The sequence below is a fragment of the Micrasema longulum genome, unplaced genomic scaffold (genome assembly GCF_059751315.1).
Source record: "Micrasema longulum isolate JH-2025_06_02 unplaced genomic scaffold, ASM5975131v1 h1tg000411l, whole genome shotgun sequence".
In the NCBI taxonomy this organism is placed as follows: Eukaryota; Metazoa; Arthropoda; class Insecta; order Trichoptera; family Brachycentridae; genus Micrasema; species Micrasema longulum.
In genome coordinates, this window is record NW_028277611.1 from 1,176,656 (window position 1) to 1,202,019 (window position 25,364).

At 31.1% G+C, this 25,364-nt stretch overlaps 1 protein-coding gene across 8 annotated transcripts in view; it reads left to right on the forward strand.

The window, feature by feature from the left end:
* The window catches only part of Pgant9 (polypeptide N-acetylgalactosaminyltransferase 9), a 647,455-nt gene that overhangs the window by 528,168 nt on the left and 93,923 nt on the right, over nucleotides 1–25,364 (forward strand). For all 8 annotated transcript variants that reach the window (XM_088226146.1, XM_088226145.1, XM_088226152.1 and 5 more), the window contains one exon: nucleotides 19,163–20,015. In XM_088226146.1, coding sequence (XP_088082272.1) covers nucleotides 19,733–20,015 — 283 coding nt within the window. In that variant the 5' untranslated portion in view covers nucleotides 19,163–19,732. The remainder of the gene's footprint in view (nucleotides 1–19,162; nucleotides 20,016–25,364) is intronic.

Consider the following 25,364-nt stretch of genomic DNA (forward strand, 5'->3'; position numbering starts at 1 on the left):
GGGAGCACACTTGTGTGTGTGTGTGTGTGTGTGTGTTTGTGTGTGTTTGTGTGTGTATGGATAAATAAAAAAACGTATGCATTAGTCTGCCTTAGAACGAGTTTTCTCCTACTAAGTATTACTTGAAACAATGTAAACCTATATAATAAATAAAATAAAAAAGGTAATGTATACATATAAAATAACGTTACTGCTAATTAGTAGTATGGTTATTTAAATAAAATTAAATATTCAAATAAAAACATTCATTAAAAATCTATGTTTTAGTCAGTAGAACGAGATTGCTTACATCAAGAAGCACCCACTGAATAAATAAATAAATCTTTGAAAGTTTTAAAATTGATGAAGCTTGTAAGACCGTTTTACTAAAAAAATAGTTAGTCATGATTAGTCGAAACTGGCTCTAAATATTTAGAAAGTGAAAAAAAATACCAAATATTTTTATTTTAAAATAAACAGTTACTGACTTACTTAACGTGTTTGGCTGGATCATATCCCATAGTGTTTAATATCCTGGATAAACAAATCAAGTTCTGCAAAATGAATGCCTCTTTCGGGAGACGTGTTCAAGCTTGGATCTTGTCTAAAGAAAGAGACCATTGCAGGAGTCTGTTGCGAGACATTACATAAATGTATAAATAGTACTCTTGAGCTTATTGTATAGATGTTTATTGAAATTAATAAGTTTATTTGCAGTATTATCTTTCTATTATGTTGTATCCCAACTCAACACAGAACTCTTGGCGTCATAGAGTTAGGGATACGTTTTGTTTCAATTTAATTTTAGTTATTGATATATTTGTACATTTCAAAATGGAATATCTCAATTTATACATGAAGCAGTAATTAAAATAATACGGAAAAAATGTTTTATATTAAAACACCCAGAGAATAATATGTTAAAAAATAAGAAAATTTTGTAACAAAAAACTCCCTCAGAGACCTAAAAAATGTCAATGTCCCAAGTAATATTGGTCAATTTAGAGATAGTCCTTCCAACAGGCAAAACCATTGGCAGGTTTGTCCTGTAGATTGAAATTTTAAACGGTCTATGCTGACGCTGTCTAAGATAATTTGAAAGACCATATTAGTGAACTAGTTAAACGTATTGGAAAATGTATATACATATTTACTAGATTAAGGAATACTTTAAAATCAATAATTTAAAAATAACTTATTACTCAGTTGTACAGTTTTTGTTACAATATGGTATTGTTGGATGGGGTAGTGCATATGCTAATATATTAAATCCTCTTAAAATAGTACAAAGATAAATTATTAAAGAAATTTTAAAGAAACCCTCAACATTCGATACTGAAAGTCTATATAAATTATTTAAAGTTCATACAATAGACAGTATTTATAGGAAAAATTCAGTTTTACTTATTAATAAACAAGTAAAAATAAAAGAATTTGACATGTTTAAGTCACTCAGATATCAAAATAATATTAAAAACCCTAAATTTCACACAAGTCATCGTCAAAATAGTTTTGTCTTTAAATGTGTCAAAAATTACAGTAATCTCCCCAATAAACTAAAAACTATTGAAACGAATATATCTATGAATAAATTCGAGTTAAATCTAAAGAAATTTTTTGAACAAGTGTAAAAACTGCATTTAATTTTAATTAGTATGAATTTATCATTATTTTCTGTTTTTCTTTATAAACCCTATGTTTTTGGTTTTTTTTTCTGATGTACTTGTATATTCAAAATTATATAAACTCTAATAAATAAATAACTATAATGGTGCAAGTCACTCTCCAAGCACAAGAGCTAGTCTCTTTTTATGAAGAATTACAGATATAACATTTACTAGATGTATTAAGGTAGATTTGTATAAAAGAACATGTAGTTTTAATGAAAAAAAAAATTAATAAAAAAAGTATCTTTTTATGTATATCCTTTAGGGGAGAAAAGAAGAAACGAAGAAAAAGAAAAGAGAAGTTTAAGAAAAGAGCCTCTACGAATGATTGTATGCTAAGACACAAAAAAAGTATAAGATGATAAAAATAAACACCATGGAAATCGAGATTACTAAACTAAGCAATCTGGCGCCCCCTGGAAACGACAATAGTAGGTCATACTTTCACCACCGGACAACCACTTCAAAAGTCAAAAAAGAATAAATTATTCCAGACTTATATAATTTGAATATAAGTTAGCCCTTCTTCACTCAAGGTTATTTTCACAATCCGGTATTATTTGTCCAGTGTTCGTGGCATCGCGCTTTGCTCTCTGGGTCAGGGATCACGGGGTCAGCCGTGTCCGTGGGAGAGTCCAAGGCACTCCACGGAAGGTACGAGCTCACCATGATCGATGGCAGTTGATGGTTAATGTAGATTACCATAAATGCAGACATGCTCTTTATAATCGAGTCACGGATTCAGTACTGAATAAAACCAGCTTTAGAAATTTCAAGATTTGTTTTATCCAATTTTAGAAAAATCTGCGGTTAATCACATTAATATATTTACGTATTTATTTACTTTTTATTAATATACACGCCAGGCAGTTTATCTTACGAAAATGCACATCAGATTTTTTTAAAATGAATAACCCGCTTAGCCTCTATTTCAAGGTTTGTCAGCAGGTGGGATACAGAGATATAAACAATATATCCAATATAATATAATATAATTATATATTTACCGAGGCTGATTTTTTTGTGACAATGTATGTAAATTTAGGTCAAAAACTATAAAAAAATTGAGAGAAGCAGATATTTAACTTTATTATTATAAACATATGTTTTTATTTCGTTTCTTTTACATTTATTATATTGAACATAATTTAAATTATTGTACTCGTATTAAGTGTTAACAATTTTTTTGGTGTGTGCACGAGTGTCCACCTAAATACAATTACAAAAATCCAGTTCAGTTAGATATTAATATGGAGGTGCATGTGTGCGAGTTTTTGTGTGTGAGGATGCTTGGGTAAGGGAGTGGATTGTGGTTTTGGTAGGAATAAGAATACGTGTGTGAGTGTATATGGGTGTGAGGGTGGGATGTACAGGATAAGTGTGTGTTTGATACAAGTGAATAGAAACCTCTGAAATTTATAATGTAATTTATATTACAACAGAAATGTAGGAGTCTAAGCATTAACAAGGCTTTTGACCCGTCATGGGCTGGTTTTAGTAGCCATTTCATATACTATGTAACATTTACTAATCTGCCTACATTATAACATCCATATTTTATAAATTCTTCCATCTGTGATTTTTGTAGTTAAAGAGATTTTGTAGTTAAAGAAATATTTTTTAATGCGGGGGATATTCATTTGACTGGATTATTTGCCAGGGGTTGTCTTGTATGAAGGTGAAATAATTTTGTTAGATGAAACTTACCCCCATCAACAAAGGTTTTAGCAATTAATTTCACAAAAATCAACACATGGAAGAATTGAAAAATTATGGATATTGAACCATATGCATAATGGTGAAGATTACACAGTGTGACTTTCGTATTTCCTTTAAATAAATATTATTTTTCTTTATTGTAATATATTAATCTTAACAACCTTTGTTTTAAATATTAAATTCTTGTGCAATAACTTTACTTTCCGAAAAACCGTGTATTATTACTAAAGTATTGAAATTAATAAAACTTCCATATTTTGCATTACTGGGCAATGCTGTACTTGGCCTACTTAATTGCTAAATATGTTATTTTGAAAATATATATGGTGCCCGTCAAATTCTAAGGGTTGATGTGATAAATCTCCCGAGGTGAGTGGATAAATAGATAAATACGTTCATCCCTCCATTGTTAAAGGGTGCTGTACATAATTCCAATTATTGATTAAAAACCTACGCACCTGTTCCACTCTAGTTTATAATTGAAATATCTCGTGGAGGTTTTATTGCAAAAAATATTTACATCGGAATTGAAAAAAAACTATTTTGTAAGAGGGTTGTATTAATTTTTAAAATACTTGTGTTGACACAAGTATTTGAGACATCTCACGCGAGTTATTGTTGTATGATAAGCCCTAGATTCAATTCAATTTTCATTATTGGTATAACGTTTTTTTTAAAAGCACATTTTCAGACACAAATCAAGTTTAATATCTTTTTAACTATATATGTCAACAATTCATAAACTAAAAAACGTTTTTAACACTAACAAAATAGATAAATAAAAACGCTTTAAAGAATGGAGAAAGTGGTAAATCTTAGACTAAGGGAGATAAGGTCGTTAACCCCACATGCTAAAGAGATGATGCAACCATAGTGGTAGAACCTATTTATTTTATTTCAAATCTTTTTTCTTCTAGTGCCTTGCCGGGTCTTCCTGGCGTTGGCGATCACTACAGCGAAAGCATATGTATTTGTCCTGCGCTAATTTTACATTTCGCAGCCAAGACAATTGCTTATTGATGTACTCACCGTAGTGATTCCTGGAAAAAGATGACCAGAGTGATTTCCCGTTGCCTACTCTGGTGAATTTTCTGCCGTGGTTACCTTCCTTTAGCTGGTTGGTTTCGGTTTTGAAGCGTTAAAAACTCACCTTTCATCCTCTCGTTATCTGCTGAGATCACCACGTTATGAGTGTGATCCCATTGCTCAGGGTTCGCGACGTGGACGCTCATCTAGCAAGATATGACTCACTGTGACCCTATTGACAGTTCGAACCCCATTATTTATTATTTTGATTAGTTATTTCATATACATAAAATTGTGCGTACACATGTATCTCAAATAAAATTATTTCAACTGTACGAGAACGCTGACGCTTATTCCGTTTATAATTAATAATAATTAATGTTATTCTATGGGTTTAATGAAAAAATCATAGAATACTTGAATTTCCAATTTAAATACGTTATTATAACAGCCCGTTTTTTTCTAGACTGGTACACATATTTTTAATGAATCTGTCAAATGTCGGGCACTTTTTGAAAAATTAACGCCTAATTGGGTTTCTCCCAACAAATTAGTACGACGCCGACGCCCGTACGACGAATTTTCTGAATTATTCTACAGCGAAAATGACAACACGCCTTTTGCACCTCTCGGCCGATTGGCAACATTTTGACAATAAACTCGAACGCATGATGCCCTAGCAACCGTATTTACCAGGTTTGCTACTTTGTGATTTTTTTCCCGTTCCTAAAGTTGAAGAAGACCACAAAAGGACGTTGTTTTGCGACCATAGAGGAGATAAAGACAGAATTACTGACGGAATTGAAGATGATCCAAAAAAGTGCATTCCAGAAATCTCTCAAAGACTGGAAAAAACATTAACATAAATTTACTATATCCGATGGTGATTACTTGTTGCAGGGGACAATTTTAATATTGATGAATTAATACGTATTTATTAAAAATATACTCAAACAGTATTTGATGATTTTTTTTATGTAAACACGTTGCGTTGTATTTGAAGTCCGAGATTCAAACCCCACATTACTCCAAAATATTTTCCACTTTCTAATAGTTACTTATAACTCGTTTTGCCTAAAATTCAAACATTTTGGTAAATTGAAAGCAAATATTTTACATTGGCGAAAAATGTTTAGAAACAAGCTTCAAAATGAAAAACAAATAGTCGTGATACACACTTAGCCGAAAAAAATATATTTACGTGTTTTGATTTTATAATAATATGGATTTATATTAATGAACTCTCCAATCTAGAAAAATAATAGAAGCTCACTTGCTACTGCAAATACACAGTTTTATTTATGAAACTGAAAAAAGAAAAATGGTATGCAAAAATATGTTTCAGTTTTCAATAACCTTAAATATTTCCATATGGAATATCTTTGTCAAAGAGAATTGTAAGCATTCAAAGGGCAAATAGTATCCTTTGTATTACGGAATATTAAAATATACAGCATATCATAATATCTATCTTATAATATCTTCAATGCAGAAGTATTCGCATATCCAAATCACGTTTTTATTTCTGTTGTGAATTCCTCTAAAATACTTGACTATTTTGCCAGGATATAACTATTCATGTAAGTACTTCTTTTTGTACAATAGAATTTTGAAAATACATTGGCATTGAATTAAAAAACAAATGTCCTACACGTGTTTAAAAAATCTTTCTTAGTCAGAAAAACAAATAATGTCAAACAAGTGCTTGGTATATAAGTATGAAAATATTTATTATAGCAATACAAATCTTCTTTTTTAGGTATTTTCTATGTATATTTTTTTTATTTAATGCACAAAATACACAATTTTAAATAGACTCAATTACATGTTTTTTATGTCCCGACTTATTAGAAAATTCCGTGTTAAGTCGGGACTCTTCGATATATAAAACAAAAATATTTATTTACACATTAAAACAATATACAAGTAATCAAAACAATATGCAAAATAATCAAAACAATATACAAAATAATAATAGAAAATTATATATATAATGTATATATAAATATAAATGTATAGTTTAATGTTTTGCTTCTAGTCAAGTAAAAAATTGTTTGCCAATAAAAGAGGTCTGTAGTTCGATTTCTGAAATGGTTTACATACGATCGCGGGATAATTTCTACAACTAGGTAACTCCGAAATCAGAATTTATTAGTTCAACACTGAAAACCCATTTTTCTATCCTCCTCCATGGATGATACAAAAAGGCAAGTGGTGCATTCAAATCATGATTATGTGATTCGAGACTTAAGTTGTTAATTTAAAAATTTTGATTTTGGTAACAACCCTACGAAATATTTATTAAAAATTATATTTTTGCACTTGAATACACGTTTTATGTAGTCCCTGGATTGAGATCTGAAGTGTAAGACCGATTATATTGCCTTCAAGTAAGCATACACTATGAAGATATGCTATTTTTTGTGTTTCATAAGCTTAGGTGCATATAATTTAGAGAATGATGGGTATTTCATTGATGTTGAAGATTATTATCAACAAAAAGAAATATCTCAAAAGAGTCGTGAATGGATTTTGTCAAATTGAATATAAATTCCACAGAAGAATGTTAAAACAAAACATGTTAATATTATTATATAAACACTTTCAATATTTAAGTCCCTAAATGGATAACTTAAATAACAAGAAAGGAAGCTTAAGTCAAGTAAATGTGTCCCACATAACAGAGTATGATTTATATTTATTAAAAGTCTTTTCTCTTTTATTTTCATTTTAGTATTTTCAAAATAATTTTTCTTACTTCTTTTGAAAACTTGTCGTTTAACTAAAATTATTGTAATTAATGTGGAATTACTTTTATATGCAAAATAAATAATTCGCTGACACTCCGCAACGTGCCTATTAGCCAGTTTAGTGGATACATCCGCAAATAATAAAAAAAATGTAAGTGTAAACTAATCTGGTCACCTTTTCCCAGGAATCACTACAGCGAGTACATCAATAAGCAGTTGTCCTGGCTGCGAAATATAATATTAGCGCCGGACAGATACATATGCTTTCGCTGTAGTGATCGCCAACGTCGGGGTCAATCGAATTCGTAAAAAAAAAATAGAAGCATAAATCTTTCTTTAATCGACCTATCAGGGTATCATTTGACGAAAATGCATATACAAAATAAAATTAAAGGATGTTTTTGAATGTTTACAAACAACATTCGCTTTGTATGGATCCCATCCAGATTATTTCCTTATATTCCTCATAGTTTTTTCCAACTTATTTCTTTTTATTGGATTTTTGGTAATACTAGAATAATATTAACGAACATTCAATACATTTTTGAAAATTGCATTCATGAATAAAGTGCACCCCTGTTGGTGAGCAGAGCCGAGTTTGACATTTGAAAAATAATTATATATTTTAAAATTAATTATTTTATGTTTCGGAATTCAACCATTAACAAGTACCTAGGTACCTACTTATCAATGAAAAATATTTTTCCAAGCAAATAGCAGGCAAGCCAACGTTCGGACAGGACAACGTCTGTCGGGTCCGCTTGTATTATATAAATACAGATAAGTTTATACATTAAAAAATGTTATTTTCATGTACATATATTTAAAAAATCAAAGATAACATTTTTTTTTTAAAGAACAGTAAGTTATTGTAATTTGGGCGGAATTAGGACTAAGATGCTTAAAAAGGGGATAAGAAAGGGAATGGGGATGTACATATTTATTATTATAATATCTACTAAGCTACATATTGCATTGGTAGTATAAATCTGACAGAGTGATGTTTGTCTATTCGATGTCCTTAAATTTTGTATTCTACACTTAGAAAATCTTAAGAAAAAAAACATTTATTCCATAGGATGTTTTACTTATTGGTACATGAAACAGGCGGTACCGTCTACAAATCCTGGCTGGCACATGTATTGTTATTGAACTAAGTAATTCTGCACAGTCAACTATTCCTGTCATAATTTTGTGAAGCAGTAGTTGGTCTACACACACTCTTCAGAATTGTAAAGAAGTGATTACATGGTAGGTGGAGGGAGCGAGAGTTGATACATTAGAAATACCGGTTTTGTAGTTTAGGTCCTTTATACATTTGTTCTGAATATTTTCTATTCCTGTTATATATATGGCATACTGTAAATTTCATATCTAAGAATCGTATTTCAAATGGTTTCTAACAAACGTATACAAACGTATACCAGTGTTCATGGCTTTCAATTGGAACTTTTCAAATCTGAGATATCTTTATATCAATAACTCGTAGAGTTTTAAACTCGGTGACACTGTCTATGTTCTCCGATTATACCATCGTGTGTAAAAAGTAAAATAATAATGTTTAAATAAGCTCTTTATTATTTTTCCCGTCCTCAGCGGCTATTTTCTTCCTATGCGCTGAACTCAGACACCCCTGCCAGAGGGCGCGGGCGCCGCGACGCCCTTTGACGCTACTTTAGCCCTGTTTATACATCACAATTCACTGAGAGACTATGGGAGTAACGCTCTTAGGAACGCCGCAACCCATGCGAGGCGTATGCAATGCGCAATGGATGGCTTTGAATGTCTAATTAATGAAATTTTACCTTATTAATGCATGTTTCCCCGAAGCTATTAAACTCGGTATTGTTCAGTATATTTTTATCAAAATAACAATTTATAACTGAGTCGAACAAATACTACAGAGGTATTTTATTTTATTTTATTTGGGAAATCAACAGTTCTACATACATATTTTTAGTAAACAAACAGATATAGTGTATAAACTCTGAACTAATAACAGATTTCCACATAGTATACAAAGTTAGTAAAGAAAATATATTACATATCAAATAAAATCATTCAATTTATACATATAAAAATGTTATTTTCATGCACTCAATAATCAAAGATTTTTAAAATATTTATTTTAAGAACATTTAGTTACTGTAAATTGGGCGGGATAAGGACAAAAATGCTTGAAGAGAGGATAAGGAGGGGAGGGGAGATGTACATATTTTTTATTATAATATCTACTAAGTTACATAACACATTTTTAGTGTAAATTTTAAATCTGACAGAGTGATGTTTGTGTAATCTATATTTTTAAATTTTGTATTGTACATTGAAAAAGTCCTACGAAAAAAAGCATTTTTAACATACGATGTTTTACTTATTGGTACATGAAACAGGTGGTACCGTCTACAAATCCTGGCTGGCACATGTATTGTTATTAAACTAAGCAGCTCTGTACAGTCAACCATTCCTGTCATAATTTTGTAAAGCAGTAGTTGGTCCGCACACACTCTGCGGTATTTTAGAGAAATGATTCCATGGAAGGTGGAGGCAGTGAGAGTAGATACATAAGAAATACCGGTTTCGTATTTAAGGTACTTTATAAATTTGTTTTAAATATTTTTTATTCTACTTATATATATGGCATACTGGGTATTCCATATCTGAGAGACGTATCTAAATAAAACAACAGTACAGCTGTAATTAATAACATGCCAAGGTAAAATACTTAATAGGTGGGATATTTAAAATTACCAATTAAAAACAAAATTGATAAAAATTGTCTTCCTGTGGGCAATCACTAAATTTACTAAATGTTTCCATACATGTCTTACTTTTCTCCTCTTTGGCAATGTTTAACTCGAACATATTCAGTATCTCCCTTTCTTTCCTAAACTCTTCTTTTACGTTACAAATGGTGAATTGTTATTAACATTTATTTTCAATTAATCTTCTTTGTTTTCTGCATCCATCAAATTTTGCACTGTAAATCCTTTTAGCCATTCGCTCTACATGTCCAAACCGACACTGAACTTATTTTTTTATGTTATTGACCATGCTTATCTTAGCCTTACCCGGGTCTCGACATTTGTGCACCTATTGTACATAGCTTTGATGCAGATTCGCCTGAGAGATCGCATTTTGACAGCAGTCAATTTACTTTCAACCTCGTATTTCCAATTCGAAACATTGCTTTCATACGTAAGAGTGGCACCTGGACTCCTTTGCGAACTGCTAATTTCGCCTCCAGCGACATGTATTTATTTGGCATAGTTTAATGTGGTGCACTGTTTTCCCTGTTCCCGGCCCTCACAAGGGGTTTTAATTTTTGTCTTAGTATTTCCATGCCCCGTTAACATACTTCCCAGGTACACAAACTCCTCTACCTGTTTCAGGATCCCCTTCCCTATTCACATTTTGATCTTACACTTATTCATACGCTATTTTTTTTTCTAAAAACCAACCAAAAAGATTATTAACATTTCTCTGCAGAACACTCCCTTTACATACATCGTAGACCTTTTCTGTGTTGAATAATTCAATAAGTGACTATTTATGAAAACATCAACGTTATTCAAGAAATTTGTAGCGGGGTCCAAAAAATTGAAAAACTTTAACCGTAGGATAATAAAATTATGTTATAACAAAGCATATACTCGTATATGACACGCCTTACTCGTTAATAGTTTATATTTTAAGAATTCTCGTTAGAAGTTCTTTGTATTGATTTTAGTAATTTTCAAGATTTATGGGGTGATTTAGCCGAGTATCTTTTTATTTTCAATTCAGAAATAAATGTTTTATCGGTCATCTTTTATTCCTTCAATAAATAATGCATAAGCCATATAAAATATTCTACCTCTGTGTCTTGTATTATTTCGAATTTGTTTTTCCTTTTGTGAATTTTTATTTCAACAGGAGTCTCTCTCTCTATCTCCCATAAAACATATTTATTATGCTTTTCGTTTCCAAATTCCCTTTTCATGAAAATTAATATTTCTTTTTCTTATGCTTCGCCCTTCGCCCTTCGCTCTTCGCCCTCGAACCACCCGTCCGTGTCCTGGGACATATTTACAAAGGTCCCTTAGGTCCTTTCCTTTCTGTTGCTTTAACCAATGTTAGGTCTTATTTTATTATTGTCTCGAGATTTCTTTGGGATCAAAATATGAAATTTGCATCAGTTTTCTAAAAAATCTTATTCTTTGTACTTGAAGTTTTAAATAAATATAGAGTTTGAAAATTTTGTTTCACTGCAAATCTGTAATAAATGGTTCTGAGAAATATAACTTGGATCAAAGTTATATTTTTACCTCAAAAGACTACACAACGTAACAAATAAAAATTTTCTATTTTTTTTCACACATATTTAAAATAAAAAAAGCCTTATGATTTATTCAAATATTATTTTTTTTTATGTGATTTTCCGTTAGTCCTAAATTACCATGTTAGAAAATAAAAACCACATTGTTGTAAGGTGGGATTTAAACCATAGATTTTCTTATCCACGACACTGATCATAGGACCCCAACACGTCTCTATATATTGTCAGTAATTTTTCAAAACAATAACGTTTAAGACAAAAATATTTCTATAAAAAATAAACTACGCACATATATTCACGCATGTAATTAAATAAACTTGTAAAATCATTATATGTGGTGAGTTGTGTTTAAAAAAAAAAACATTTACCCACATCAACACAACTTATTATTACTTTCTTTTCGTTTATAATTTCGAAACGTAAACGTGTATTTAATTCTTACATATTACTTTAATTGGCAAGGCATGACTGTATACCTTTGCCTATGGTTAAAAGATAATTGCCAAATAATCTATTTATTTGCCTTTCGAAGATTTTTATGAATTGAAAAATATAAAATGTTTACTTTTCACATTATAATTAAAAATCAGTCGTCATCTTAAGAGAGCAAATATAACCAACCAACATTAGAATATTTGCATCGTTTTCGCTGATTTGAATTTCGAAATCTGCTTACCAGGCGAACATAAATCGAGTCGACTATGAACCTGCAGTAGAGGAACGCTAAACCAATCCTATCAGTTCTATATTAGTAGACACTTTTGCCATCTTATCAGCGCTTTGGGAATCCTTACTAAAGGCTTTGTTCTAGTATGGCAGACCTATCTATTAGATTGTTTACTGAAGCTGCCTCTCTATGAAATTCGCTCCGCCTTTGACTTCAATTTGCCTGAATTCACTCGGTTTTTTTTGGTGGGACTCTGATTGATTACTGCACAAAACGCCATAATATTGCATAGGTAATTATCAGTAGAACTTAGTTCTATTTAAATAAAAAAAACACATGAAACTCAACCTATCCAGAACTTAATATTTAAGAAAATTAATGTTTCATTGAGAATGTAATATCTAGTTAAGAAAATAAAATTTAATGTAAAACGAACTCACTACCTAAACACAAGGTTTCCATTCTACTAGAGAGGCAGAAACATTATTATTTATTATGTATCTACATACAATGGGTAGTTTTATTACTTTATAAGTTATAAGTTAATAAAGAACAAAAAAGTTAAACTTCAAATAGTTTTCAATTAAGCAAAACGAACCATAAAAATAACTGTTTTAATTTTCTTATACTTTAAATAGTTATGTGAATTTTTACAACTACATATTCAAATTAATACAGAAACTTGTACATTACGTTTCAATAATTGATACGGTTATTTTATTCAAATAACATTGGATATTTAAAAAAAAATGCAGTCTCAACATACGAAAGTATTGCTTACTAGTTCATCATCATCATTATTCCATGTCCGCTCCCTAGTTGGAGCATATGGTATCTACAAAAAGCTTCTATGCATCTCTATCGGCTGCCGACTCTTTTACGTCCTCCCAAGTTAAGTTTTCGTCCCAAAGTTTTGTCATAAACTGCCGACAAATAGTCAGTAGTGGACGTCCAGGATGAAATTTAAAGATTAAAATATTGAGGATTGTAGTTTTTTACATTAAAGACTAAGAGGCTTTTTTAAATGTTTTAAATAGAGATAAAAGAAAATCTACGTAAATTATTTGATCAAAAACGAAACAACCCGCCAAGATTTATTTTAGAGAATTGTCAGCACGTGAATTGTCGGAAATGGGCCTCGTCGCTCCTGATGATTTTTGATAAAAAGTTGTCTTCCTCGTGGTCGAGATTCGAGATGGCTTGAGCGTAGATTACACATGCTTGGCGGTCAACGGCTAGCAGCTGATGCACTATCTGCACTTTGCTAAGGAACATCTTCTAGTCTTGATTTTCGGTAGTGTAAATGGTAATAGTGATTTTCGGTAGCAATAGTGATTTTCTAAGCAGAACGTCTGCTCCGGGGCCGGCCAGACCTGGCAGCATCTTGTGTCGTCGCATTAGTCGTCGCATTAATCGTCTATTAGGCAAATAGCGTAACGCCGTTGGTGTAAAAATTGTTTGCCCAGTTGGTGTCGGACGACCGGGAAATCTGCAAAGATTCAACAGAAAAATTGAAAAATTGAATTGACACGAAGATTTTCCACATTCTTGAGGAGTGTAAAAAATTCGTGTCTTGTTGACGTGTATTTTGTATCTATTAACTTCACAAATGTCAAAGCAGAACTGACATTTACCGCCATTTGCAAAAATTATGGCATCTTCCGGTAGGGTTATGACTTTTGCGCCACGTTGTATATGAAAAGATAGATACATATTATTATAAACATTGCAAAAAAATTACAATTTATAGCTAAACAACCGAATAATCATACGAGTAAACACTAGATTTTCTTATATTCCCAAACGGGTACTACTTTCCGGATGACCCTCGTACATCAACATTAATTAAATTAAATTTCAAATAACTGTTCTTTGGATGCAATCCAAATTATTAGAATATAATGATAGAATTAAAATAAAATTAACAAAAGTAGGTTATACTAATGCTCACATGTTTTAAAAGAACGCATTTAAGTGGAAATTAAAGAATTTTGAATACAAACTCAGTTTCTTTATAATTTTCTCAAAAGAAAACCGATACGTCTTTAAGACTCTTGGGAAAATAAGCTTCAAAGAAAAACACAATCAAGTGGTTCAAACTCAACATTGACTTTTCGGGTTTTTCAATAACTGATGTAACTTTTGTATAGGACTAACTTTTTCTTCGGCATTAATAAATTCGAAAAAATCGAACGTTGGTTTTATTTTTATGTGACCATTGTTGGAGAAACATATTTTTCTCCGGAAGTTTCAATGAGGAATTGGAAAGTTTTAAAAATGGAACTTGCGGTAGTCTCAATCGGTTTTGATTTTAAGGACTTTGAAGTATCAGGCGAGCAGAAATTATTCTCAGATTTGTTTTTCAGCTATCCTAATATTGTATTTTTTATGAAAGTCGAAATAAATAATGTATCTTTTGTTAAATTTATTTCCAATATTTTTAAAATTGACTGAGTTTTATCATTAGTTATAGTTTAAAATCAGAATGCATACTTAAAATTTTACGCTGATAATATTTTTGTACTAATAAGAAATAGGCTTTGAAAATTTTAATTTTTGCTAATGATCAATCACCAACCCTAAGAAAGATCTTATTTCATCTATCTGTGAGATGTCAAAGAAAACGATTGTAAATTTCAATACTATTGAGGTCAAATACCAGGCGAGCATATCTGTGAACGTTAAAATTATTCTTATCATAATCGGGCATTGTAAAAATGTACATTCAGCGATTCCTTTGACTATGAGCTATTCGATCCGTGCGATCGCACATTGAACACAAGAATTATTACACATGCATCCGCCCTACCGAACTGAAAATATACTACCCTGATAAGGGAACCTAGGAATAGTACTTAACTTACTTTCGCAATCTACATACACGTTTCACGTCTTACATACATACTCGCAACGGAATCTCTCCTTTGTTCAACTCCTGTTTTACATGTTATCCGCGTCGAGAACAGGTGTCGTTTTAAATGTTAAGCGTGCAAATTTTCGCTTCTAGACCATTAAATATTAAATACATCAAGCAACTATACTTTCACATTTTTATAAAATTCTTATTTACTGTTGAAGTGTAACTTAAATTGCATTGAAATTATTCATCTACTTTATAAACGTTTTAAAAATCTCGTTTCTAAAATATATGTATTTTTGTAGTTTAATGTTAGTTACATTTTTAATAATAAATGTAAGGATAGTGTCATAAATGAATAATTTATTAAATAAGGTAATGTCTTACATTTTCATATCAGCTATAAATTAGAATACTAAATTTATTTACTTGGCCAATTATCGCTTTCACCTTTTAACTAGCATCTTCAAGGTAAACATACAGCTGTATGGTAAACCCTATCATATCTGAACCGACGATGATTGTTTTGAGCAAGAAGACACAATGGCGTATTTTTAAAAAATATTTTAAAGCATATCAAAACTAAAAAATCGAACGGTTTCTTACTTCTGCGGGGGAAAAAATAGGAGAACGGAGAGGGTAGCTAGCTCTGCACTCTGCAAGAAGTAAGCAACCATTAGGTTTTTTCTTTAAATCTTGGAACGCTTCTAAAATATTTTTTTAATGTTTTAATATAACATCTGCTCATACCAATCATCATGATTTTAGATGACAGGGATTGCCATACAAGCTGTATTTATTTTGCTATCTAATTGAAGCGTTATTTCATCAAGAATTGGTCGACAAATGAGTTTAAATTTCAAAATTCATACATATAATATTTCAAGATAAATATAAAATTTAATCCTTTAGTCGCTGTTTCACTATTTTTTATATTTTATATATTTTTATTTTTAAATTAAAAACGCTATAAAGACCATTAAAACAAAATAAATTAAGCTATAAAAAAATATGAAAAAAAAATCTTATGATATTGAGTAATTTGTCCAAAGATAATTTAAAGTATATTCCATTTTGTGTATTTTTAAGTTATTTGTACGCTAATAACGCAAATACCAGGTAAATAAAATTACAAAATACAATGAACTTTGTAATACGTGTTGGTTTAATAAAACAAAGGAAGGTAAATATAATGTTGTTTGACAGGTTTAAATCAAGCACCCATTAAAATACTCGACACGCATTACGAGGACCTATGTGTCATTTCAAATATGATTTTTATCGAAACATGTCAAGTCCATTAGTGCAATTGTATTTTACGGGCATATCATGAATAAGGTGCTTGTTTGAAATCGTTTAATTCAGTTCGCGAGGTCGCTATAGTCACGTATGTTTTACATTTTCCAGATAACGCTGCACATTTCTGCTGCACTAACTCACAGTTGCACTTTTTAGTTTTAGTGCACCCTGACTGCAATGTTTCATATTAAAATCCTTTCTGCAATAGGCAAGCTGGCCGCTACATACAACTTCTCTGTGTAAGGTAACGTTGGTGGTATTGTTCTAGGGCATTTGTGGTTTATTCTGTATTACAAGCTTTGCAAAAGGTAGTTGTTTTGTTGTTTTGAATATCATTAATAAGGATTAAACTATTTACTTCTCAACATTACTATCCGAAACACAAGAACAGTGTCCTTCATTTTTACTTTATTGAAATTTGTTTTATAAACATAACCTTATATTAAAATGAACTGGCCATTTATTAAAGCCTAAACATGGCTGTTAATGAAAAAAATATATCTAAAGAACTAACTCTTAATTAAAATAAAATAAATTGTCCAATTGTTAAATTAATGCAATTTAAAAAAAAATTGAACTCTGTTATTTCGAAACTGTGTAAAACGAAATTATTTATTTATTTATTTTCAGTTCACAAACAGTAAAAGATATCATAATATAAATACAATTTATAAAATAAAAAATAATAACACCTAACATCTTTCACCAATTATATGTGAACACCAATAGTCACAACAAAAAAAAAATATTGTAAATAGAACAAAGTTTAGTTTTCATTTTATGTTATTAAAGCAGTTTATTTGAATTGATATATAAGATTAATTTTAATAAAATTTAATTTAAGATACTTATGGTAGAAATATTTTTTTTTAAATAATCTAGATATTCAATTTAAATACTAATCAAGAACGTTTGAATTGGTGTCGCAGCATAGTCTCCATAATTTACATTTGGCTTTGCATTTTATCCAAGTAGAGCTTTTATTTTTTTTAACCTCTTGTCTACCCTAACGCTCTGAGCGTCGGCGTCGCGTCGGGCGTTTTAATCACTACTACGTGATGTGGTGCTTAAATACTCGCATCGTTTGTTTAATACTTAAGTGAGATTTAGGCTAATCAACTTGGCTCCCTTTGGCAAAATTGGCTGAATATTTTACTGAACAAAAAATAGAATCCGCCTTCAGCCATAAACCCAAAGAGAAATTTAAACTAAACAAAAAACGAAAACGATATTATATTTCTTGAAATTTCTAAATTAAAAAATATTTTTTCTAGACTGTACACATTGGTGACAATTTTTTATTAATAATGAAGTTGGGTAATTTTATGTCGAAGTATTTTTTAAGCTAAATATCATTTAATAGAAATGCAAACAACTAAGTAATTTAAAATGAGCATAGAATAAGGCTGCCACTTAAGAACAAAACAAAAACATTTGACGATGAGATGTCAGAAAATATAAAGAATGAAAGAAAGCAAAAATGTAATACAAATTAAAAGAAATTTTAAAAAAAAAAAATGTTTGTATTAATTATTTATTGGATGGCAATTTTGCTTTAGAAAACTTAAATATTGATGACGAAAATGTATTGACTAATTTTGGTTTCAGTTTTGTATTTTATATTAACTTAACGTTTATACTAATAATTAACTTACAAAATTTATTTTGTTCTTGTTTTTAATGAGAAAGTTCAGTGGTTTTTTTGCATTTTTCAAAATAATTGTTATTAATATTTTCATACATTTTCGATAAACTTTACCGTAGGTACATCTAGACGCTCTAATTTTTACCGCGTGTAAGAAAACATTGTTTATATGCAATTTCCTGTAGCACTGAACTTTTTCAAAAAAAAATTTTATCAAAGGTATTTATTTGTATATTTTTATTCCGAACATATTGAAGTAATGATTAAAAATATTTTTTCAGAAGGAAATATGAAGGCCTAGTTATTTATTTACATAATTTCTGGCCTGACATGGCTGGTTTAAGTATCCATTTTATATACCATATGTACCATTTTATGTAACATATATAATTTTATCTATATTTGAACATCCATATCTTTTCAACGCTTCAATCAGTGGATTTTCGTGATATCAAAGAGCTGAAACCTTTATTGACGCGGGTGAGATTCATTTGACTGAATTAAACGTTTCACTCACAAAGCGAAGCCTGAAATATTTTTTTTCATTTTTATACATTTTTTCTAAAAGACCAGTAAGTTTGATGAATCGTAGTTTGAGTCTGTCCAAATTTTTGCATACAAACTTAAAATTTTGATAATGAAACCAACTGGTCCAAGAAGATGTATAAAAAATTAAATTCAGCGTTGCCTAGTATGTAGGGGAAATAATTCGGTTAGATGAATATCTCCCGCATCAATGAAGGTTTCAATTCTTTACTTTTACAAAGAGCAGCAGATGGAAGATTTGAGGGAATATGGATGAACAAATATAGTCATATTGGTGAATGTTACGCAGTGTAGCTGCTTAAATCAGCCAATGAAAAGAAATTAGCTCATTAAATGCCCATACTTGTATATTATTTTCTCTAAAATGTTCTTTATCTCTGTTGTAATATATATGCAGACACATTATTATTTTAATATGGTATTGTCATTTTGATTCTGTGGTGAAAAAGTCTAACCTCATCTTGAATGATTATTTCTAACATCACGTGTTTTGACTTTAAACGCTGAAATACACTCAATTCAACAAAAAAATATTTTTGTATCTAATTAATTAAATAATCAAAATGAATGTTAAGTTTTTATGTAAAATGTACGTATGTACGTACATGTTTTCTGCAAACATTTACCCCAATCTTACTGCATTTTTCAATGTATAAAAACAAGTTTTTAACCATGTTTTTGTTTTGTTTCAGATAATGCTGTGTCGACGAAAATGAGGATAACTCCACAATATCCTTCGTATAAAAGATGAAAACAGTTGATTCGTTTAAAAGTGCCAGATATTGACGTCGATTAAAGATTCGCGACATGCGAAACTTAGCAAAGGCAAAGAAAAAAGTCGATGGAATCTATAGCTCCTTTTTTCTATGGATTCGAAGGTGATTTAGGATCAGAAATATTGAGTTTATAGTTCCAATAGAATCCAATTACTAGAGCCATCGATGTAAATCCAAAAACATATGAAATCGAAACATAAACCATATCAATTCCATATCATTCCATTCAATTCCATGTTGGAAAGGAAACACAAATTGTATTTTCCTTAATCAACTAATCTATTTTATTTACAATTGACATGAAGTGAATTTTTAGTTTAAAAAGACAATAACCATATCAAGATATCAAATTGATTTATTAGAAATGAAATAGATGTACACCGTACCAGGGCATCATAACACATATCCAAAGAGTTTTTAATTAATCGAATCTATTGAATTGATAAACTGAGTATCAGGCGCGCAGAAGTATCAAAGAGGTATAAGATGGCTTTCCTACTGCGGCGGAGGTCCGTTCTGATAAAAGTCGCTCTTCTGGCCTCGGCCGTATGGTTCACAGTCGCGTTCCTCCTGTACACGGAGGAGCGGGGAGGGCCACCGGTAGCGGGGAGCGGGTCCGGAGGGGGGGCGGCGGGGGCGGGGCTGGGGGCAGGAGCCAATGAACTGATACCGCAGCAGCAACCAGTTTATCAAGCCATGAAAAAGGAGACGGTGGTCCAACACGTCGAAAAGGTGGTCTCCAAGAAGAAACCAGCCAAGCAGCAGGACGGTAAGAATACTGAAGCCTTTTTAAGACCAAAAATTTAATCAAAAATTATATTCTCAATAATGCGTTTAGTAAAGAAGGCTTTTAAATTAAATATTATAAGATCAATAAATATATATTAATAATAATAAAATTCAAACATTCAAACAAAAATTCAAAGACAAACCTTTCAAAAGATATTATCTACAACAGAGTTTGAATAAAAAAAAATAAAAAAAATGTTAAATAAATTTAATAATCCATAAGAGTTCATTCAATTTTAAGATACTGAAAAAAGTATTGGGTATTTGCGTACGTTCTGTCCATTTTTATCCAAATTTTAAAATGAGCACTCTAAAACAAAATGGTAAAAGTCATTCGAAAGAATATATTCTCTTATATAGTATATTATGTTTGCTTTTACGTTGCACATGCTATTTTATTTGATTACAAGCCTTTAAAATGGAATGTCTAAAGTATGTTCATTATTACAAGTATTTCCAAATAAACAAACCAGCCCTGTGATATCCGAAGGAGAATAGCCTATTTCACATAAAATATTATAATCTTAATCTAAACGGCACGGCGCGGTAAAATTATAGTGAATTGATATTTATTAGATTTGTTTGTAACTATTTAAATTTGAAAATGTTTAAAGTTTTTTTTTATAATATTCCGTAGTAAATGATTTTAATAATAAAATATACATGAAAACGCCTGCGTTTATATATCAGCGTTTTTATATTTTACCCAAGTATTTCAATATTGATGAACATTTTCAACGAGTTGTAAATAACTCACTATTAGAAAATAGGAATCAGGTTGGGGTAGAGTGGGGTTCGAACCTCGGATCTCTGATCTTTGAGTCCGCAACGCTAGCCACGGGACCACAACCCGATTCAAATAATATAGTGAAACTTAACAAAATAGATTTTTATGATAATTTTATCAAAAACATTATTTAAATTTAGCGATTACTCTCAGGTGAAAATCTTGCCTAAGAAAATTGACTGGAGATTAAAAGGTTCCACGGTGTACCGGTTATTGCGTTTGCCAGGCATTACATAAATAAATAAATATAAAACAATAAAAAACTATCCACCGTATTTTATCATGCCACGTAGATTTTTGCCGTGGTTCGAAATGGGCTAATCGTGCTTTATCACGCAGTGGGCTCGTGGTTTGCACGTTCACAGCGGTCCAGTCTCCATGAATGCACGATAGTAGACAAAAGTAAATATTTTCAATACCTCCTTTTGTTTACGTTTATTTAAAGCTGCCAAAGTTTCTTGCGAAATATGCGCAATGTGCGGTGAAGACGCTATGAGTTATTGACTAATTTGTTGTGAAATAATGAATGAAAATACATCATTGATTAATTTGTTCAAAATTATTTTTTGTTTCCTATTGTTTGTAAAAAAACGGACACAACTTATGTAAATACCTAATACATTTATCCAAAGATTGAATTTTGAATGATCTGGAATAACTTTGTGCTATAAAATTTAAATAACGGTGCCTAAGTAGATAGGTTGTTTTTCTCCATATACGAGCAAATGAAAAATACAGTTTTTTTTTTTTTCATTTTTTTTTGCACCACAACAGGCCAGGAGGCCTAATTACAGTGGTGAATTACATCACAGAGCACCCAGGCTTGAGAAAAATCACATTTTACTTTTTGTGTTCTCACCGGGAATCGAACCCGGAACCTTCCATGCGTGAGTCGAGCATCTTGACCACTACACCACGGAGTGAAATAGAACCAAAATCCTGGACAATTGTTTTCGAGTCGATGGCTACTTTCAGGTAAAAATCCATTTAAAGAGAATTGAGTAAAATTAAGTACCGTGTTTCAAGTCCTGGATTCCTGGCATGAAAGATGTAAAATATAAGTAATACACTGTAATATTTCTGGCACCCTAGAAGCGTGCGCCTGATCACCTTACCAAGCATGTCATCAAATTGATACCGATTTGCTGCGATTCGAGTACCAATGCAGTGACCAATGCGCCTCCAAGCGGGGGTAGAGAAATAATGTTGTAGATCACTTTTGATGATTCCTTGAGCATTATTTCAATTATATTGTTATTTTAATTTTTATATCTTACGATGGGTAATTCTGAATACCGAAAACTTGTCATGTTCTTATTAACTCTTGTGTGGCTGTGCTGTCAAACAAGTCGACACAGAACACAAGACTTGATATATTTTTCTTATTTTTTTAAATAAAGAATTCGTATTTTTTGTAATCTTCAAATGGACATTTTCACACCCGATTTAGAAACTACAATTTGTATAACTATGCTAAATGTTAATGCAACAAATATTTATCCTTGCTACGCGACGAATGAATGTCCGCTAATTCAGCAACACATTTATACAGATACCTTATACAAGAGAGAGCACGAAGATAAAAATCATAACAAGGAAGACAGAGACGATGTTTTGCGGTGGGTGTCGTCTAGAACAGATTTAGTCTTCAGTCAGTTGATGACAATGATTGGGGACCTACGCGCGTAACATGAGCGGCGTATTTGTGGTTTTTAATTTATTTTGCTATAACAGGGCTAAATTATAAGTTTGTTTGCATTAATTATGGAAAAAGGAATTATTAAACAGTAGGCCTCCATATTTTTTATTGTTTTTCAAATGTCTGAACTTTAGAATATTCCGTCTTTTACTAGTGGTAACACGATGTTACATCACCACGCGTAAAGGGATTATTTACCAAACTAAGTTTAATAATAGTTAATATTAAACTTCTGTGTGGGGTAAAATAGAAAGCGTTTTAAAACCAAACAATCCAATCATCACGCTCTTTCGCCGTAGGAGCAGGCAGAGAGGATACAACACCATATTACAATATGTTTGCAAACATGCCTCGCTTCCTCTATATTCATGCATCTTTTCAGTCACGCTCACCGAATATTCCAATATTTGATGTGTCCATCGTCAAGTATTTTTTGGATTTAATGGTGCCATGTCTTTCTCGATTTCCGCATCCGTAACATTCGAACCGTACATCTTTTTAGGCGTTCTTTCGCTGCCCATTTACTTCGTCCAAACCAACACAAAACTCATTTCTTGATTTGGTCGTTGATAATAAGATAATCAAATAGGGTAGTCGAATATAAGATACCTGTTATTATAATCAAAATATTTGATTTTTTGATGGGCGCCAAAATTTTCTGAATCCTTTTAAATTTAATTTTGTCATCCCAAAAACAATTAGATTTACAAAAAAATGTTTAATTTATTTTTCAAATAGATGATACTTTAAGTAATTACATTTTTTCTCCCAATTTCTCTAATCAATTTTACTTTCTTGTACTTTTATTTTACTTCATATGAGTTTCTTTGGCGAAGCGAAAATGAGGTTTTCAATTTTGTTTGATCATACATCCCATCTCTCCGCAGCCCTTGGAAAATTTCGTCTGGTTTCCAGAACAAAGCAGGAATAAAATTGTTACGTGTCTTCATCACCTTTATATGTATTATCTTTACTCTCTACACTCTCACCCACGCCACGTGTTAGACAGATATTTCGGCTGACTGTGCACGTGTCCGTATTATGTCGGTACCTCTTCAACTTTACTTTATCCTTCCTAAATAAACTTTTTAATAAATGATTTGTTAATTTATTTTCTGCATGATTATTAAATTAATTTTGATTGATTTATTTATTTTATTTGTTTACGTAAAGGCAGTTTATTACACATTATTTGAAACATAAGTACCAACTCCAAGGGACTAAAAGTCGCGTGTTGAGTTGGGACGAGCAATTAGTTGACAAAGACAAATAAGTATAACATCAAAAATATTAGTAAGGATCAGAAAGACAACAATTATAATAATGATAATTAATAAAATATTTGGCACATCATTTTAATAAATAGTAAACTCAAACGTTTAGAAAATCATTATGGAGTTTCCCACTCCAATCCCTCCCACTAAGGAAAATCCAGTCTGTAACTCCTCTCTTAAAAATAGATTTGTCGTTGAGAGCTCTTCCAAAATATTGAACTCTCTCATAAAAGAGAGAGATCTCTGCGCAAAATTCGTACGGATTTTGGGTATGACGTTATTACGAAAAACTTCGTATGAATATTTTGCTAAAATCTCTCCTTTTTTTGTTCAACCAGAAATGTGTAAGTGCTTCTTTTAGGCACAGTTGTCTCATATCCGGCACCTTCGTGTATTGGAACAATTGTTCTGACGGGTATGTTAGAGGGCGCCGGAATATAATTCTCCATGATAATTTCTGTGAAATTATGAGAGGCTTTAAAATGGATGCCGTTCAACTCCCCCAGCTAACTATATCATAGGTTGCTGTGGATTGAAACAGAACAAAGTACACATTTCTGAGAGAGCCAATATCCAGAATGTGTCTGTGAGAGCAGAATAGATGGCACAGCTTTTTCAACCTAGATTATTTTCATTATTTTCCTGTCCGCCCCTAGTAGTGGTGGATCTGAATCAATATTATTGTATGAAAAGAAAGGTGATCATAAATTCATTTAATTGCAGTGTTGAAACACCTTTAAAACCAATTTTTCACTCCCCCCTGCCTCAAACCGAACCTGCTACCTAAAGCATGGTTCACAAATGCGCCAACTGAGAGACGGACTTATTATTTCTACTCAATTTTGTTTTCCAGGATTTTTACCTAAGAGTAGTCACCAAGTCAAAAACGCTTATCGAAGTTTCCGGTTCTATTTCAAAAAAAAAAAGTATTCTTCTTCGCCTAGACACAACTGTATACTTATACACATACTTCTTCTTGTTCCCATATTTTCACCTCGCGGTTAAGTAAACTACGTATTTGAATATCACGCCAGGCTTCAGGTTTATTCCTTAACCAGTTATAGTTAAAATTCAATATGAGTGAGAATGTGTTATTTCTAGCTATAAAATATTTCATTATTACCCCTTTTTTGGGGTTTTTTTTAACTACGAAATATTTGGGTTCTTTCAATTTTCAGAATATTTCATAATATTTTAATTTTCAGACTATTCCCTAAAAACCGCAAATAACTCATACTGGAAAATAGGAATCGAGATATGGTAGAGTACGATCCGTATCTCGGACCTTTAATCCGTGATTCTACAACACTACCGTATTCGGTTAGAATAAACACACTTTCGGAAAAAAAAAATAAAGCAATGAATATAATATGATATTAATGTTGTGTTGAAAATCCTTCAACAGTATTCCATATTATAATATATGAATTAAATCCATAGATCTATTCCTTTAAAAAATATATTTATTTTAATTTAAGTCTTACTAATGCATGTACAAAATACAATTTTATAATTATTGTGTGATTTAAAACAATGTAGATAATTGAATGAATATTTACTGTCTTCAGT